General features: G+C 51.4%; 1 protein-coding gene across 2 annotated transcripts; it reads left to right on the forward strand.

The window, feature by feature from the left end:
* Positions 1 to 1,007: 1,007 nt before the first annotated feature.
* Positions 1,008 to 16,309, forward strand: klhl26 (kelch-like family member 26). Of its 2 annotated transcripts, XM_078423505.1 has the most exons (3): positions 1,008 to 1,076; positions 5,795 to 5,977; positions 14,685 to 16,309. In XM_078423505.1, exons 1-3 carry the CDS (start codon positions 1,030 to 1,032, stop codon positions 16,264 to 16,266), a joined length of 1,812 nt encoding a protein of 603 aa, XP_078279631.1. In that variant the 5' UTR covers positions 1,008 to 1,029; the 3' UTR covers positions 16,267 to 16,309. The 2 variants fall into 2 exon arrangements, with proteins under 2 accessions (XP_078279631.1, XP_078279632.1); XM_078423506.1 differs by lacking the exon at positions 5,795 to 5,977 and having other exon boundaries at positions 1,017 to 1,076.
* The last annotated feature ends 1,247 nt before the right edge of the window (positions 16,310 to 17,556 follow it).

Here is a 17,556-nt window from a genome sequence, read left to right on the forward strand (position 1 = left end):
AAACACCAGACCCCCCCAAATACCAGACACCGCCAACACCAAACCCTCCCAAACACCAGACCCCCAAACACCAGACACTCCCCAAACACCAGACCCCCAAACACCAGACCCCCCAATCACCAGACACTCCCCAAACACCAGACCCCCCCCAAACACCAGACCCCCCAAACACCAGACACTCCCCAAACACCAGACCCCCCAAACACCAGACACTCCCCAAACACCAGACCCCCCAAACACCAGACCCCCCCCAAACACCAGACCCCCCAAACACCAGACCCCCCCCAAACACCAGACCCCCCAAACACCAGACACTCCCCAAACACCAGACCCCCCAATCACCAGACACTCCCCAAACACCAGACCCCCCAAACACCAGACACTCCCCAAACACCAGACCCCCCAAACACCAGACACTCCCCAAACACCAGACCCCCCAAACACCAGACACCCCCCAAACAACAGACACTCCCCAAACACCAGACCCCCCCCAAACACCAGACCCCCCAAACACCAGACCCCCCCCAAACACCAGACCCCCCAAACACCAGACACCCCCCAAACAACAGACACTCCCCAAACACCAGACCCCCCAAGCACCAGACACCCCCCAAACAACAGACACCCCCCCAGACACCAGACCCCCCCCAAACACTAGATACCACCCACTAGATACCACCCACCAGAGCCCCCCCAACACCAGAGAGCCCCCCCCAACACCAGAGAGCCCCCCCAACACCAGAGCCCCCCCAACATCAGAGGCACCCTTCAACCCCAGACCCCACCCCCCAAAACACCAGACCCCGCACCTGGTTAAAAGGCCCGGCAACAAACAATATGCCCCGCCCCGAATAAGGACCCCGCCCCTGGATACGGGCCCCTCCCCCTGGATACGGGCCGCTCCCCTGGATACGGGCCGCCTCCTGGATACGGGTCCCGCCCCCAAACAATATGCCCCGCCCCCGGGTTCGGGCCCCTCCCCCTGGACACAGGCTCGGCCCCCTGGATCGGGGCCCCGCCCCCGGTAAGATGGCCGAGTCCGGCAGCGGCGAGTTCCCGGCCGAGCGGCGGAACAGGTAAAGGCGAGCCCGAGGGTTCAGGCCGGCGCAGGCCCCGGCCCCGGCCCCGGCAGGGGGGGAAGGTTCGGGCTGGAGGCCGCGGCATGAGTACTGGGAGAAGCGGCGCCCACAGCACCTGCGCCGCCTCACACACACACACACACACACACACACACTCACACTCACACTCACACACACACACACACACACTCACACACACACACTCTCACACTCACACACACACACTCACACTCACACACACACACTCACACACACACACACTCACACTCACACACACACACACACACTCACACACACACTCACTCACACACACACACTCACACACACACTCACACTCACACACACACTCACACACACACTCTCACACTCACACACTCTCACACACACACTCACACACACACTCACACTCACACACATTCACACACACACTCACACACACACTCTCACACTCACACACTCTCACACACACTCACACACACACTCTCACACTCACACACACACACACTCACTCACACTCACACACACACACACACACACAGGCGCCGGATGGGCGCGAACCTCACCCCCTAGTCATCACTCCCTCCCCCGTTACCCCCCTACCCTCCATCACTGTCTCCCCCATCACTGTCTCCCCCATTACCCCCTACCCTCCATCACTGTCTCCCCTGTTACCCCCCTCCCCTCCATCACTGTCTCCCCTGTTACCCCCCTCCCCTCCCCTCCATCACTGTCTCCCCCCCATCACTGTCTCCCCATTACCCGCCTCCCCTCCATCACTGTCTCCCCCATTACCCCCCTCCCCTCCATCACTGTCTCCCCTGTTACCCCCCTCCCCTCCATCACTGTCTCCCCCCATCACTGTCTCCCCCATTACCCCCCTCCCCTCCATCACTGTCTCCCCATTACCCGCCTCCCCTCCATCACTGTCTCCCCCATTACCCCCCTACCCTCCATCGCCACTCTCCTCCGTTACCCCCTCCCCTTCATCATCACTGACTGTCTCCCCCATTACCCCCCTCCCCTCCATCGCCACTCCCTCCCCGTTACCCCCTCCCCTCCATCACTGTCTCCCCATTACCCCCCTCCCCTCCATCACTGTCTCCCCGTTACCCTCCTCCCCATCATCACTGTCTCCCCCGTTACCCCCCTCCCCTCCATCAGTCTCCCCATTACCCCCTCCCCTCCATCGCCACTCTCTCCCCCGTTACCCCCTACCCTCCATCGCCATGCTCCTCTGTTACCCCCTCCCCTCCATCACTGTCTCCCCATTACCCCCCTCCCCTCCATCTCCACTCTCTCCCCCGTTACCCCCACCATCACTGTCTCCCCCGTTACCCCCCTCCCCTCCGTCACCACTCTCTCCTCCGTTACCCCCCTACCCTCCATCACTGTCTCCCCCGTTACCCCCTCCCCTCCATCGCCACTCTCTCCCCCGTTATCCCCCTACCCTCCATCGCCACTCTCCTTTACCCCCTCCCCTTCATCATTGACTGTCTCCCCCATTACCCCCGTCCCCTCCATCGCCACTCTCTCCCCGGTTGCCCCCTCCCCTTCATCATCACTGACTGTCTCCCCCATTACCCCCTCCCCTCCATCTCCACTCTCTCCCCCGTTACCCCCTCCATCACTGTCTCCCCCATTACCCCTGTCCCCTCCATCACTGTCTCCCCATTACCCCCCTCTCCTCCATCACTGTCTCCCCCATTACCCCACTCCCCTCCATCACTGTCGCCCCCGTTACCTCCCTACTCTCCATCGCCACTCTCTCCCCCGTCCCCCCCCTCCAGCACAACTCTCTTCCCGTTACCCCCAACCCCTCCACCACCATTCTGTTCCCTGTCACCCCCCTCAGCAACTCATCACCCCTTCACCTCCCCGCCACTCTCTCCCATGTCATCACCCTCCCTCCACTGTCACTCTCTCCCTGTTAGCCCCCTCAGCTCCCCATCACTCTCCCCCCTCCCTGTCACAATCTACCCTGTCACAATCTACCCTGTCACCCCCTCACCTCCCGCCACTCTCTCCCCGTCACCCCCTCAACATCCCATCCACCTCCCGTTACTGTCCCCGTCGTTATTTCTCTTCACACCCCGCCACTCTTCCCCCCGTGTTCCTTCCCTCCACCACGACGTCACTCTCTCCACCATCCCCTCACCCTCCACTTCCTGTCACTATTTCCCCGGTTACTCCCGCAATCTCCCCGTGAACCCCTCACCCCCTCCAACTCCCCATTAATCTCATCCACCTCCCCTCTCTACTTCACAATCACCCCCTCCACTTGCCCATCCATCACCCATCCCCACCACCATGTTATCCCCCCTCCACCACCCAATCACCCCTCCTGTGATCCCCCTTTAGCCTCGTCACTTCCACTACTGCCCCAGCATTCCCCCTCCTGTCACCCCCCCTCTAACACCCCATTGCCCCTTCCAAATTCCAGTCACTCCCTCTACTCCCCATCACACGCTCCCCACAACACACTCCCTGTCACTCCACCTCCCTGTCCCCCCTCCATAACATATGCCCAATCACCCTCCCCCTTCCCCATCACACCATCCCCACAGCCACCCATCACCCCCCCATTACCTCATTCACACCCCCTTCTACCCCTCCTATCTTTCTTGAAATCGCCCCATTCCCCACTTCAATGTACATGTGACAACAAACTAAACTATAACAAAACAATTCCCCTTCAGCTTCGTCTCGTTGGTCTCCTGTCCACTTCTTCCCCCGCACCATGTGTTCCAGTGGCCTCCCAATCACCCGTTCACTGATGGACGCTCTTCTTACCGGCACTTGCCACCTGTCCCCGCTAGAGCACACCGCAGCCCGCACCTTATTCCCGAATACCTGCACCAACCTGCACTGTTACGCCAGACCACTCCTGCCAGCCCAACCCTGCTCTATACACTTCCTGCCAGCCCACACCTAACAGCCCCTGGCAGCCTCAGCTAAACTCCTGCCAGCCTGCACCATACCAGCATGCTAGCGTACACTTTACCCACCTGCCCCCCCTCTATTCCCCCCCCTTAGCTACACCTTGCCCTCCCCACTAGCACCAAGCGCGCCCCCGCTGCACAGTCCAGACTCGCTCTTCTCTCACCAGGCATAAGATATAGGTGTAAAATACAGACCTCCAGATTCAGGGACAGTTTCTTCCCAGCTGTTATCAGTCAGCTGAACCATCCTATCACCAACTAGAGGGTGGTCCTAAATTACTATCTGCTTCATGGTGACTCTCGGACTATCTTTGATCGGACTTAACTGGCTTTATCTTGCACTAAACGCTATTCCCTTTATCATGGATCTGTCTACTGTGGATGGCTCGATTGTAATCATGTATTGTCTTGGCGTGTCAAAAGCTTTTCACTGTACCTCGGTAGACGTGACAATAAACTAAACTGAAAACTCAAACTGTCCCCACCCTGGCCCCGAGTGCTGGCCTCACTTGCTGATCCTTCCCCCATCCCCATGCCCAGCACTAAAATCAAAACGCGCGTTAAAATGGTACACCTGCCTTAACTGCAAGACCAAGAGTCACAACGTCTTACTTCAATAGCCTCCGTGAGACAGCATCTGGAGCACTTGGCCTTTTGGTCTCCTTAGCTGGAACCATTGATACTTGTTCGAGTGGGTGTGCTCCAAAGATTTGCCAGTCTGTGTTCCTGCAGTGGCAATTCTGTCAAAATGAGGAAGGTTTATTAAGTTTAGACCTCTATTCTCTGGAATTTCAAAGATTTCAAAGTCTTAGGGGACTCAGCAGACATTGGATGTTTCCACTGGATAAAGATAATAGGACCAGGGCCACAGTCCCAAGATAAGCAGTAGGATATTTAGGACTGAAAGGTGAAATTTGTACATTGGTGGTAGATCTTTGGAATTCTGTACCCTGGAAAGCAGTGACTATTTAGTTGTTAGTTGCATTGAGGATTAATAGATTTCTGGATACTATTGGAATCTAAGATATGGCAGGAAATGGATGTTGAGGTAGAGAACCAGGCTGCTCTTATTGAAAGGCAGGGCAAACTTGGGCCTTCTGTGTGTCCTGCTCTTGGTCTTTATGTTATTTTGTTCATCCCACTCGTCTCTCCTTCCTTACCTTCCTCTACTTCTTCACCCTAACGGGCGGTATAGTGGCGCAGCGATAGAGATGCTGTTAATAGCACCAGAGACCCGGGTTCGATCCAGACTACCGATGCTGTCTGTATGGAGTTTGTATGTTCTCCGTGTGACCTGCACGGGTTTTCTCGGGGATCAGCGGTTTCGTCAAACACTCCAAAGACGTACAGGTTTGTAGGTTAATTGGCTCGGTAAAATTGTAAATTGTTTATAGTGCATGTAGGATAGTGTTCGTGTGCGGGGATTGCTGGTCGGCACGGACTTGGTGGGCCGAAAGGCCGGTTTCCATGCTGTATCTCTAAACTAAACTAACTTGAAGTCTGAAGAAGGGTCTCGACCCGAAACGTCACCCATTCCTTCTCTCCAGAGATGCTGCCTGTTCCGCTGAGTTACTCCAGCATTTTGTGTCCATAAACTAAACAAAACTAACCTCACCACTCTCCTGCCCTCCGTCCCCCTCCCCGCCAAGGCCCAGATGCCAGAGTGGCCTGCAGTGGGTTGGAGAGAGCAGCCCAGGCCCTGGTTGCAAAGTGGGAAGGTTGAGGGTTGGCCACTCTCACTGATGCTCTGCCTCCTTGCTCTCTTTGCCCCCACAGCATGGCCGCGAAGACCATTGCCCTGCGCCACACCTTCTCCGCCCCAGGGCACAGTGCCAGCCTCCTGCAGGGCCTGTCGGCACTCCGTGCCCGCGAGCAGCTCCTGGACGTGGTGCTAATGGTGAACGCGGTGATATTCCGGGTACACCGCGCGGTGCTGGCCGCCTGCAGTGATTATTTCCGGTGAGTTCCCTGCATCACTTCAGCTCGCTGTGTGTGTTAACCAGGGAAACAGTGCCGAGCAGGCACTGTCGGGCTGGCTGGCTGGCTGGCTCCTGTCCCTCATAACCCATCGCGAGTCTCAAGAGGGGTGAAAGTAGGGTTCCATACCCCATTCCATCCCTCATTCTAGGAGAGTGGATTGATTGATTGATTGACTGATTGATACTTTGGTATTCCCTTTATCATGTTTCTGTGAATGGCTCAATTGCAATCATGTATTGTCTTTCCGCTGACTGGTTAACACACAACAAAAGCTTTTCACTGTACACCAGTGCACATGACAATAAACTAAACTCAAACACGCCACAGTGAAATTCTTTGTTTTGCATACCATACCCAAGGTATGCAAAGAATCGCCACATATAGGGCGGCAACTAAGTTACAAAGTATTCATTATAGTCCCCAATGGCCTCTCGTTGTTCTCGGTGGCCCTATCAAGCCGGGTCCCTCTTTTTTGTTGACAACCCCCCCCTCCCCCAAAGACCGAGTCCCTCTTTGTTCCCGGTGGCCCCCTCATGCCAGTTCCCTCTTTGTTCTCGGCGGCGCGTTCTCGACTGACCTCTGGCACCCACCGCGGACGCGTCCAAAATCATCAGGAATCTTGTCCCTCATTGCAAGGGTAGAGGAGAATTACGCACATTGAGGAATGGGGCAAGATGGGTAGGCTGCCATCCCTCATTCGGGGAGCGCAAAAGTGACCCCAATTCTTGTCTGTGGGGAGGGAAGAAGGGGTACATTCCCATCCTCATTAAAAAAACAAACTGCTGGAGCAACACAGCGGGATACACAGCATCTTGGCGGCACAGTAAAGCAGGGCAGTGCAGCGCAGCGGTAGAGTTGCTGCCTTAGAGCGCCAGGGACCCGGGTTCGATCCTGACTACGGATGCTGTCTGTGCGGAGTTTTTTACGTTCTACCTGTGACCACCTGGGTTTTTCTCTGGGTGCTCCGGTTTCCTTCTACATTCCAAATACGTGCAGGGTTGTAGGTTAATCGGCTTTGGTTAAAAATTGCAAACTGTCCCTAGTGTGTGTAGAATAGTGCTCGTGTATGGGGATCACTGGTCGGCGCAGAGTTGGTGAGCCAAAGGGCCTGTTTCAGCGCTGTATGCCTAAAGTCTAAATCTTTCGAGGGGATGAACAAGTGTTAATTTTGGGTTGGTCTGAAGAAGGGTCCCGACCCGAATCGTTGTTTGTCCATTTCTCACCATAGATGTTGCCTGAGTTTCCCCGACAATTTTCTTTTACTTGTGATTCCAGCGTTTACAGCCTCTTGTTCCTCCATGCTCATTCTTGGGGAGGCCGTAACTTTGTGGGTCATTTTGGAATAAGTGGGGAAGGAGGTCACCCTATCCCTCACACTCGGGTGAATTTCAGACCATTCTTCATTCTGTCTTTGTCAACATGTGGGAGTTAAGTTGAGTTTGAGTATAGTTTATTGTCATTGGTACAGTGAAAAGCTTTTGTTGCGTGCTAACCGGTCAGCGGAAAGACAATACATGATTATCACCGAGCCATCCACAGTGTACAGATACATGAAAAAGGAAATAACGTGAATAACGTTTAGTGCAAGATAAAGTCCCATCAAAAATAGTCCAATGGTGGTTGTTGGTAGGATGGTTAGGTTGTCTGGTAACAGCTGGGAAGAAACTGGCCCTGAATCTGTAGGTGTGTGTTTTCACACTTCTATACATTTTGCCTGATGGGAGAAGGGAGAAGTGAGAAGGAAGAAGAGGGAGTGGCCAGGGTGTGATTTCTATAAATGCTGCCAGAGAATTACAATATGAGTACAGAGTCAGGAGCTTGGCTCCTACTTCATAGCGCTGGCTGTCTTATAACAGTGCCTGGGATCTGTTGAAAGTGAACGATTTATGCTCCCCGGACCCTGATTATAAAAGGTGCATGTCAAATGTAACTCTGCCAAATTGTCATTTTCCTGACATATTTTAAACAACATAGACTTGGGCGTAGGAAATAGTACTTAAACAATTGCTGACAATCCAGATTTTGGCAATGAGGTAAATAGCAACTCATTCAACTTAAACGCACATGACTGAATCTGGGCAGCACAGTGGTGCAGCGGTAGAGTTGCTGCCTTACAGCGCCAGAGACCGGGTTCGATCCTGACCACAGGTGCTGTCTGTGCTGAGTTTTCACATTCTCCCTGTGACCACGTGGGTTTTCTCCGCATGCTCCAGTTTCCTCCCACATTCCAAAGACGTGCGGGTTTGTAGGTTAATTGTCTTCTGTAAATTGCCCCCTGTGTGTGGGATAGAACTAGTTTAGTTTAGTTTAGTTTAGTTTAGTTTATTGTCACGTGTACAGTGAAAAGCAAATTCACCTGGACAAAGACAGAGTATGAAGAAGGGTCTTGACCCAAAACATCACCTATCCATGTTCTCCAGAGATGCTGTCTGACCTGCTGAGTTACTCCAGCACTGGTGTTTTTTTGTATAGTAAACCATCACTGGTATACTACAGATTACAGATTGAGGGGCAGCGTTTTAATGAGAGACAAAGTTTAAAGGAGATATGCAGGACAGGATTTTTTACACAAGGGGTGGTGAGTGTCTGGAACGTGCTGCCAGGGGAGATGGTGGTGGAGGCAGATACGACAGTCCTATTTCATTGAGGCTTGAATAGGCATGTGGATATACAGGGAATGGAGGGAGATGGATTATGTGGTCTGGGCATCATGTTCAGCACAGATATTGTGGGCTGAAGGGCCTGTTCCTGTGCTGTACTGTTTCAATGTAAGACTGAGTAAATGTTTTCTCTGATGCAAGACATTAATCTGAAATCCAAGCCAGCATCGGAAGGAATCTGACCCGTGAGCAAGCTGACTGTTGACTGAAGGTCTCAGCTTCCTCATCGTCAGCCTGGGTGTGATTTCACATACTGACCTCGATTTCATCCCTGCAGTGATATCCATTAATATGAGTTAAACCGGACATACTGTCGTGTTCTATTAAGCTGCTAAGCCTTTCATAGTTGCTGAATTTACTTTATATTGGTATCTTGGGAGAAAACAGATTTATCTAGCATTGCCTTTTGGAGAGTTGGAATGCATTCTGATATTTCGACTTTTGACTTTATAGATACAGCGTAGAAACAGGCCCTTCGGCCCACCGGGTCCATGCTGAACAGCGATCCCCGTACACTAGCACTATCCTACACACTAAGGACAATCTATAATTTTACCGAAGCCAATTAACCCACAAACCTGCAACTCTTTGGGGTGTGGGAGGAAACCAGGGCGCCAGGAGCCAACATAGAAATAGGTGCAGGAGTAGGCCATTCGGCCTTTCAAGCCAGCTCTGCCATTCAATATGATCATGGCTGATCATCCAGAATCAGTACCCCGTTCCTGCTTTCTCCCAGTACCCCTTGATTCCGATAGCCCTTAGAGCCTTCTCCAACTCTCTCTTGAATACATCCAGTGAATTAGTCTCCACTGCCTTCTGTGGCAGAGAATTCCACAGATTCACAACTCTCAGGCTCAATCCTAAAAGGCCTACCCCTTATTCTTAAACTGTGACTCCTGGTTCTGGATTAATAATAATAATAATAATATATTCCTTTATTCGTCCCACACCGGGGAAATTTACAACATTCCTCCAACATCGGGAACAATTTTCCTGCATCTAACCTGTCCAATCCCTTAATAATTTAATATATTTCTATAAGATTCTCTCTCATCCTTCTAAATTTCAATGTGCAAACTCTGTACAATAAGCACCCGTAGTCAGGATCCTACACGGGTCTCTGGCGCTGTCAGGCAGCAACTCTACGCTGTGCCACCGTGCCACTACAGCATTACAGATGTGCTTCAACACCTGCGCTCTGTCCGCGTTGGCCAAACTGGTCTCCCGGTGGCCGAGCACTTCAACTCCCCCTCCCATTCCCAGTCTGACCTTTCTGTCATGGGCCCCCTCCAGTGCCATAGTGAGGCCCACCGGAAATTGGAAGAACAGCATCTCATATTTCGCCTGGGCAGCTTGCAGCCCAGTGGTATGAACATCGACTTCTCCCAGATAGTTCCTCTATCCCTCTCTTCCCCTCCCCCTTCCCCTTCCCAGTTCTCCCTCTATCTTCCTGTCTCCACGTCTATCCTTCCTTTGTCCCGCCCCCCTGACATCAGTCTGAAGAAGGGTCTCGACCCGAAACGTCACCCATTCCTTCTCTCCTGAGATGCTGCCTGACCCGCTGAGTTACTCCAGAATTTTGTGAATAAATACCTTCGATTTGTACCAGCATCTGCAGTTATTGTCTTATGCTTCAACACAGAGAGTGTGAGCTTGCAACTGAGGCTGCGAATACGGCTGATGATTACTGCGAGTAATGTTTACAGAGGAGATTTCTTGCCAGTATCCCAGCTTGCGGGGCCCATCTTTAAACTGAGGCCATGTAAGGAATCCGTCTGATTCAGTTCCTTTTCCTGCCCAGCAATTGGCACGCAGCCTTTGTGCTGTCTGGCGCGGCTGGGAAAGTGAAGGCGGAATAAAAGTGAACCAATTGATGGGATGGAAATAAAAAGAAAAGGCAATGCAGATCCAACATTAAATTATTTTTAAAAATGTTGTCAAAGATGAAAACTGTTCTCCTTTTGAGAATTAAACTTAGATTTGTCAAGGACAAATTAAATGGATTATAGACAATTGACAATAGGTGCAGGAGGAGGCCATTTGGCCCTTCGAGCCAGCACCGCCATTCAATGTGATCATGGCTGATCATTCTCAATCAGTACCCCGTTCCTGCCTTCTCCCCATACCCCCTGACTCTGCTATCCTTAAGAGCTCTATCTAGCTCTCTCTTGAATGCATTCAGAGAATTGGCCTCCACTGCCTTCTGAGGCAGAGAATTCCACAGATTCATAACTCTCTGACTGAAAAAGTTTTTCCTTATCTCAGTTCTAAATGGCCTATCCCTTATTCTTTAACTGTGGATTGAGTTTAATTTAGAGATACAGTACGGAAACAGGCCCTTCGGCCCACCAAGTCTGTGTCGACCAGCTATCTAACACTATCCAACATACACTGGGGAAAATTTGCAATTTTACCAAGCCAATTGACCTACAAACCTGAACATCTTTGGCGTGTGGGAGGAAACCAGAGCTCCCGGAGAAAACCCACGCAGGTCACAGGGAAAACGTACAAACTCCATATGTACACAGCGCCCATAGTCAGGATTGAACGTGGGTCTCTGGCACTGTAAGGGACTGTAACTCTACCGCTGCGCCACTCTAGCGCCCTTTAGCCCACAGAAGGGAATGATGAAGATTTTGCAGTAATGGCACAGTGGCACAGCTGGAAGAGTTGCTGCCTCGGTGACAGACGCCGGGGTTCAATCCTGACCTTGGGCGCTGTCTTTGTGGGGTTTTGCGGATTGCTCCGCGTGCTCCCGTTACCTCCCACATCCCAAAGATGTGTGCGTTTGTAAGATAAATCAACCTGCGTAAAATTGATCCAGTGAGTAGTGAGTGGATGCAAAAGTGGGATGGCACAGAATTAGTGTGAACGTGTAGTATAATTTTGCATTGGAGGGTAGATCGCCGGAAATGGTGAGGCCCGTGATGGTGCTGATGATAAAGGTCTGGTGTTTGTCGGTGGGGTCATGGTCCAGGGATAAGTAGGAAGAGGTGTCTGAGAGTTGTCGTCTGGCCTCGGTCCGGTAGAGGTCAGCACGCCAGACTACCACAGCACCTCCCTTGTCAGCGGGTTTGATGATTAAGTCCGGGTTGTTGCAGAGTGAATGGAGGGCTGCACGTTCAGGAGGGGAGAGGTTAGAGTTAGTCAGGGGAGTGGAGAATTTGAGGGGGTTAATGTCACGCCGGCAGACGGAGATGAAAAGTTCTAGTGAGGGTAGTTGGCCAACCGGGGGGGGGGTCGTGCACATTCATAGGATTTTGAATAAATATATTGCAAGTGACTTACTCGGAAAATAGAAACATGAAGGGGATGGTCAGGTCAGTCAGAAAGAGGATGCTGAGGAATGGAAGAAAATTAAATAGCCGTGATTGGTGGTGCACCTTTGTATGTTTATGTTACCCTGAGATGGAGATAGGGAGTACAAATGCAATAATCTGCTGGTTGATTTGGCAAGATGGTCTAATGTGAATATGATAGTACATTGAGTACATAGCCGGGCTAGTACATTTCAAGAACGTTGTGGTTAAGTTATACCTCTAATAGAGCCCTGGAATGTTGTTCCAGAAATAGAATTGAAAATCCCATCATGGAACTGAGAGATTTGAAATCAGCGCATTAAATAAAAGGAAAGGTAACAGCAACCTTAAGACAACAGGATTATTGTAAAGATCTATTGTCAAGGAATGAAAACCATCAATTCCTACCCTGGATGCCTGTATGTGGCTCAAACCTGACAAGGAAGACTTTTGACGACCTTGGATCAGGGACGGACAATAGATGTCCACTTTGCCAGTGACGTTCACAGCCTGTGAGTGAATTTAAAGAACCATGGACTAATAAAATCCTTTGACACATATAAGATGCATTTTAATACCAGTAACTGAAGTAATGCACTTTAGAAAAATAACTGTTATGCCGTGGCAACAAGAAGTTGGGTGCTAGAGTGGTGGGAGAGATAGTATTGATCTTATAGAGGTATACAAAATAATGAGAGGGGTAGATCAGGTAGACGCACAGAGTCTCTTGCCCAGACTAGGGGAGTCGAGAAGCAGAGCACGTAGGTTTAAGGTGAGGGGGGAAAGATTTAATAGGAACCTGAGGGATAATCTTTTCGCACAAAGAGTGGTGGGTGTATGGAACGAGCTACCGGAGGAGCTAGTTGAGGTAAGTACAATTACAACATTTAAGAACCATTTAGAAACGTACATGGATAGGACAGGTTTAGAGGCCCAAACGCAGGCAGGTGGGACTAGTGTAGACGGGACATCTTGGCCAGTGTGGGCAAGTTGGGCCGAAGAGCCTGTTTCCACTCTGTAAGACTCTACAACTGTGGTACATTTTTGTTAATCATTGAAGGTGAAATTATAAGCTTGTTAAGATGATTCAAGAAAGAGGATGGGGTGCTAGGCTAAATAAATAGGCGCAGAGAATAGAAAAGCACTGAAATCATGCAAACACATTACAAATTAATGCTTAGACCCCAGCTACAGGAGCTCTTGGAGAAAATGCAAAAGAGGTTTACTTGGATGGTCCCAGGGATGAATGATATCAGTCACGCACAGGGGCCGGAGAAGCTGAGATTGTTCTTAGAACAGAGAGGATGTGGGAGAGAAAACAGACAGTGTTGAAGTAACTCAGTAGGTCAGGCAGCATCTCTGGAGAACATGGATAGGTGACGTTTTGGGTGGGGCCTTCTTTACACTCTTCTTGTGGGGGGGGGGGGAATCTGGAAGAGAGGAGGGACAGGAGAAAATCTGTCAGGTAATAGATGAGCACAGGTGAGGGAAGGTTTTGATAGGCAGATGGTTGGACAAATGCCAGAGATGAAAACAGAAGGTGTGGTTCAGGGTGGGGCACAGGGGAAGGGGGCGGGGGAAGAAAGGGGGATTGGGGGAAGAATGGTGTGGAGGAATTATTAGAGGTTTCCTAAAACTGGAGAATTCAATGTTCATACCGTTGGGTTATAAGCTAACCAAGAAGAATATGAGGTGCTGTTCCTCCAGTTTGCGTGTGGTCTTAGCCTGGCCATGGAGGAGGCCCAGGATAGAAAGGTCGTTATGGAAATGGGAACCGGAGTTAAAATGGTTATCAACCGGGAGATCCGGTAGGTGTTGGCAGATTGAGTGTAGGTGTTCATCGATGTTCAGAATCGATTTAGACTTTACTTTAGAGATACAGCGTGGAACTAGGCCCTTCGGCCCACCGCGTCTGCGCCAATCAGTGACCACCTCGTGCACTAGCACTACCCTACACACATGGGGCAATTTCACAATTTTTTTACTGAAGCCAATTAACTTACATACCTGCACATCTTTGGAGTGTGGGAGAAAACCCATGCAGTCACAGGGAGAACGAACAAACTCCATACAGACAGCACCTGTGGTCAGGATTGAACCTGGATCTCTGGAGCTGTAAGGCAGCAAATCTACTGCTACACCACTATGCTGCCCTATTTAATGTTAAAAAAGAGGCACCTGATGTAGTCAATAGACAATAGGTGCAGGAGGAGGCCATTCGGCCCTTCGAGCCAGCACCGCCATTCAATGTGATCATGGCTGATCATTCTCAATCAGTACCCCGTTCCTGCCTTCTCCCCATACCCCCATAATCACAGCTATCCCTGCTTTGAACAATGTGGTATTGACAAGGCGGCACGGTAGCGCAGCGGTAGAGTTGCTGCTTTACAGCGAATGCAGCGCCGGAGACTCAGGTTCGATCCTGACTACGGGTGCTGCACTGTACGGAGTTTGTACGTTCTCCCCGTGACCTGCGTGGGTTTTCTCCGAGATCTTCGGTTTCCTCCCACACTCCAAAGACGTACAGGTATGTAGGTTAATTGGCTGGGTAAATGTAAAAATTGTCCCTTGTGGGTGTAGGATAGTGTTAATGTACGGGGATCGCTGGGCGGTGCGGACTTGGTGGGCCGAAAAGGCCTGTTTCCGCGCTGTATATATATGATATGATATGACGTGCACACCCATTTGCTCTGTGTTTGGTTCATCTTTGGATCTGTTCCTTCCCAGAGCGATGTTTACTGGGGGAATGCGCGAAACGGGCCAGGATGTCATTGAGTTGAAAGGAGTGTCGGCCAGGGGTCTGAAGCACATCATTGACTTTGCCTACAGTGCCGAGGTGACGTTGGACCTCGACTGCATACAAGACGTGCTGGGGGCCGCTGTCTTCCTGCAGATTGTGCCCGTGGTTGAACTGTGTGAGCAGTTCCTAAAGTCGGCGATGAGTGTGGAGACCTGCCTCAACATTGGCCAGATGGCCACCACCTTCAGCCTCTCCTCCCTGAAGGAGTCCGTGGACGCCTTCACCTTTGCCCACTTCCTGCAAATCGCGGAGGAAGAGGACTTCCTGCACCTCCCCGTCGAGCGACTGGCCTTCTTCCTGGAGAGCAACAAGCTGAAGAACTGCAGCGAGGTCGACCTGTTCCGAGCCGCCATCAGGTGGCTGCAGTACGAGGAGGGGCGAAAAGCCAGTGCCAGCCTGGTCCTCCGCCACATCCGTTTCCCTCTGATGAAGTCCACCGAGCTGGTGGACAGCGTCCAGACCCAGAGCTTGATGTTGGACGACCCCATGTGTCGCCAGTACCTGCTGGAAGCTTTTAATTACCAGATCCTGCCGTTCCGCCAGCACGAGATGCAGTCGGACCGAACCACGATCCGCTCCGACACCCTCTCCCTGGTCGCCTTCGGCGGCACCCCGTACACGGACAACGACAGAACCGTCAGCCGCAAGGTCTTCGTCCTCACAGACGGCAACGCCCGTCAGTTCACGGAGCGGTCCGAGATGGAGGTGGGGTGCAGTCACGCCTGCGTGGCCGTCCTGGACAACTTTTTGTACGTGGTGGGAGGTCAGCACCTGCAGTACCGCAGCGGCGAAGGGGCGGTCAGCTGGTGCTTCCGCTACGACCCCCTCATCAGTCACTGGCTGCGCATTTGCGCCATGCAGGAGGCCCGCATTCAGTTCCAGCTGGGCGTGCTGCAGGGGATGCTGTTCGCCACCGGAGGCCGCAACCGCACCGGGAGCCTCTCCACTGTCGAGCGTTACTCCCCGCGGCGGAACAAATGGACCAACGTGTGTTGCTTGAGACGGCGGACGTGGGGGCACGCGGGCACAGCCAGTGGGGGGAAGCTCTACATCTCCGGAGGCTACGGTATTACTATTGAAGACAAGAAATCTCTCCACTGCTACAGTCCCGAGACAGACGTCTGGGAACAAAAGACTCCAATGAATGAGCCGCGGGTCCTTCACTCCATGGTCGGGGCGAACGGCAGGATTTATGCACTAGGTGGCCGGATGGACCACGTTGACCACTGCTTCGACGTCCTCGCCGTTGAATATTACATCCCCGAGACCGACCAATGGACTACAGTCAGTCCAATGAGGACAGGCCAGTCGGAAGCTGGCTGCTGTGTGCTACAGAGAAAGATCTACGTGGTGGGAGGGTACAACTGGCACTTGAACAACGTGACCAGCGTGGTGCAGGTTTATAACATTGGCACCGACGAGTGGGAGAGGGACCTGCATTTCCCCGAATCTTTCGCGGGCATTGCCTGCTCTCCCGTCATCTTCCCACAGCTTCCTGCGCAGAGGTAGTGATGAGAATGCTCCCGGAATGATCCAGACACCGGAATGGGGACTGGGACGAGAAGGGGAGGGGGGGGGGGGGAAGAGGAAGGAGCCTGATAGATCTGATGACACCTCCGCAACTATTTGTCCACGGTTGCAATCAGGTAAAAGTCTGTTTTACCCAGGAGCTCTCACCACCTGACATCTTAATCACTTTAAAACCTGTACTAGATTGACAGTGGTGATGAAAAGAAAATTAATTGCTGTACCGAGCCAGCCTTTTCGATGCACTGTAATTAGGCTCAACGTTTCCATCCATAAAGCTCCGTTCACTGCAGTGTCCCAATTTAGCTGCTTCTTGAATCAATTTAATCCCAAGAAGCCAATAGATCTGGAAGGATTTGACGACAGACCATGGATGGGTATCAAAGCAGATCGAAAAGCAAGTTGCTCACACTCCAGTCCTTGTTGCCTTGTACATCTCACACTCCAGCTTATGTTGAACCACAACACTTGCATGCTGGCCTGCATCGCCCACCCACCCTCCCTCCCTCTGTTCCCTCGCCAAATTGTTTAAAAGAAATTACTGAATGATCATTACGTTTTGATGCAACTCTCTTGAATGCATCTGCCGCACCGAAGAACAAATTGAAATTGGAATCTGTCGTAAATCTGGAACCTATTCAAAATTCATGGAATCCTGCTCCAACTGAGACTGTTTTGCACAAGTTAATCAAACTGTGTGATTATGACATCTGAAAATGAAGTGTGGAATTAATTTTTAAATGCATTTAAAGTTAAACACTAATATAATGTTTGAGAATGATTCGTGTGTGTGTGTGTGTGTCTGTGTGTGTATGTCTGTGTGTCTGTTTGTGTCAATGTTACCCCTCTATATCAAATGCAATTCTATACCTTGCATTTAGGTATGGGGTGCTGCTACCTGCTTCATTCCAATCTTCAAACCTAAAACCCAGTCACTTGGGGTTGGTTGGTTGTCACCACTCTACACTCTTTCTTGTCTCTGAATGGGGTGCAGGTTTGTGGAAGATGCATGGGAACATTAGAGCATGGGAACAGCATTAGATTTGCTGCCTTACAACGCCGGACACCCGGGTTCAATCCTGACTACATTGAATCATTGAACAGGCTAGAGTGGGGGAATCATCCCCTCCTGTTTCAATTGATGGAATGTGAGGTTCAGTCGCTGAAGTTGACAAGTAGGAGCTGCTTCAATCTTGACCAGTTCTAATAAAATAGAAACATAGAAACATAGAAAAATAGAAAATAGGTGCAGGAGTAGGCCATTCGGCCCTT

The sequence above is a fragment of the Rhinoraja longicauda genome, chromosome 28, assembly GCF_053455715.1.
Source record: "Rhinoraja longicauda isolate Sanriku21f chromosome 28, sRhiLon1.1, whole genome shotgun sequence".
Lineage (NCBI taxonomy): Eukaryota > Metazoa > Chordata > Chondrichthyes > Rajiformes > Arhynchobatidae > Rhinoraja > Rhinoraja longicauda.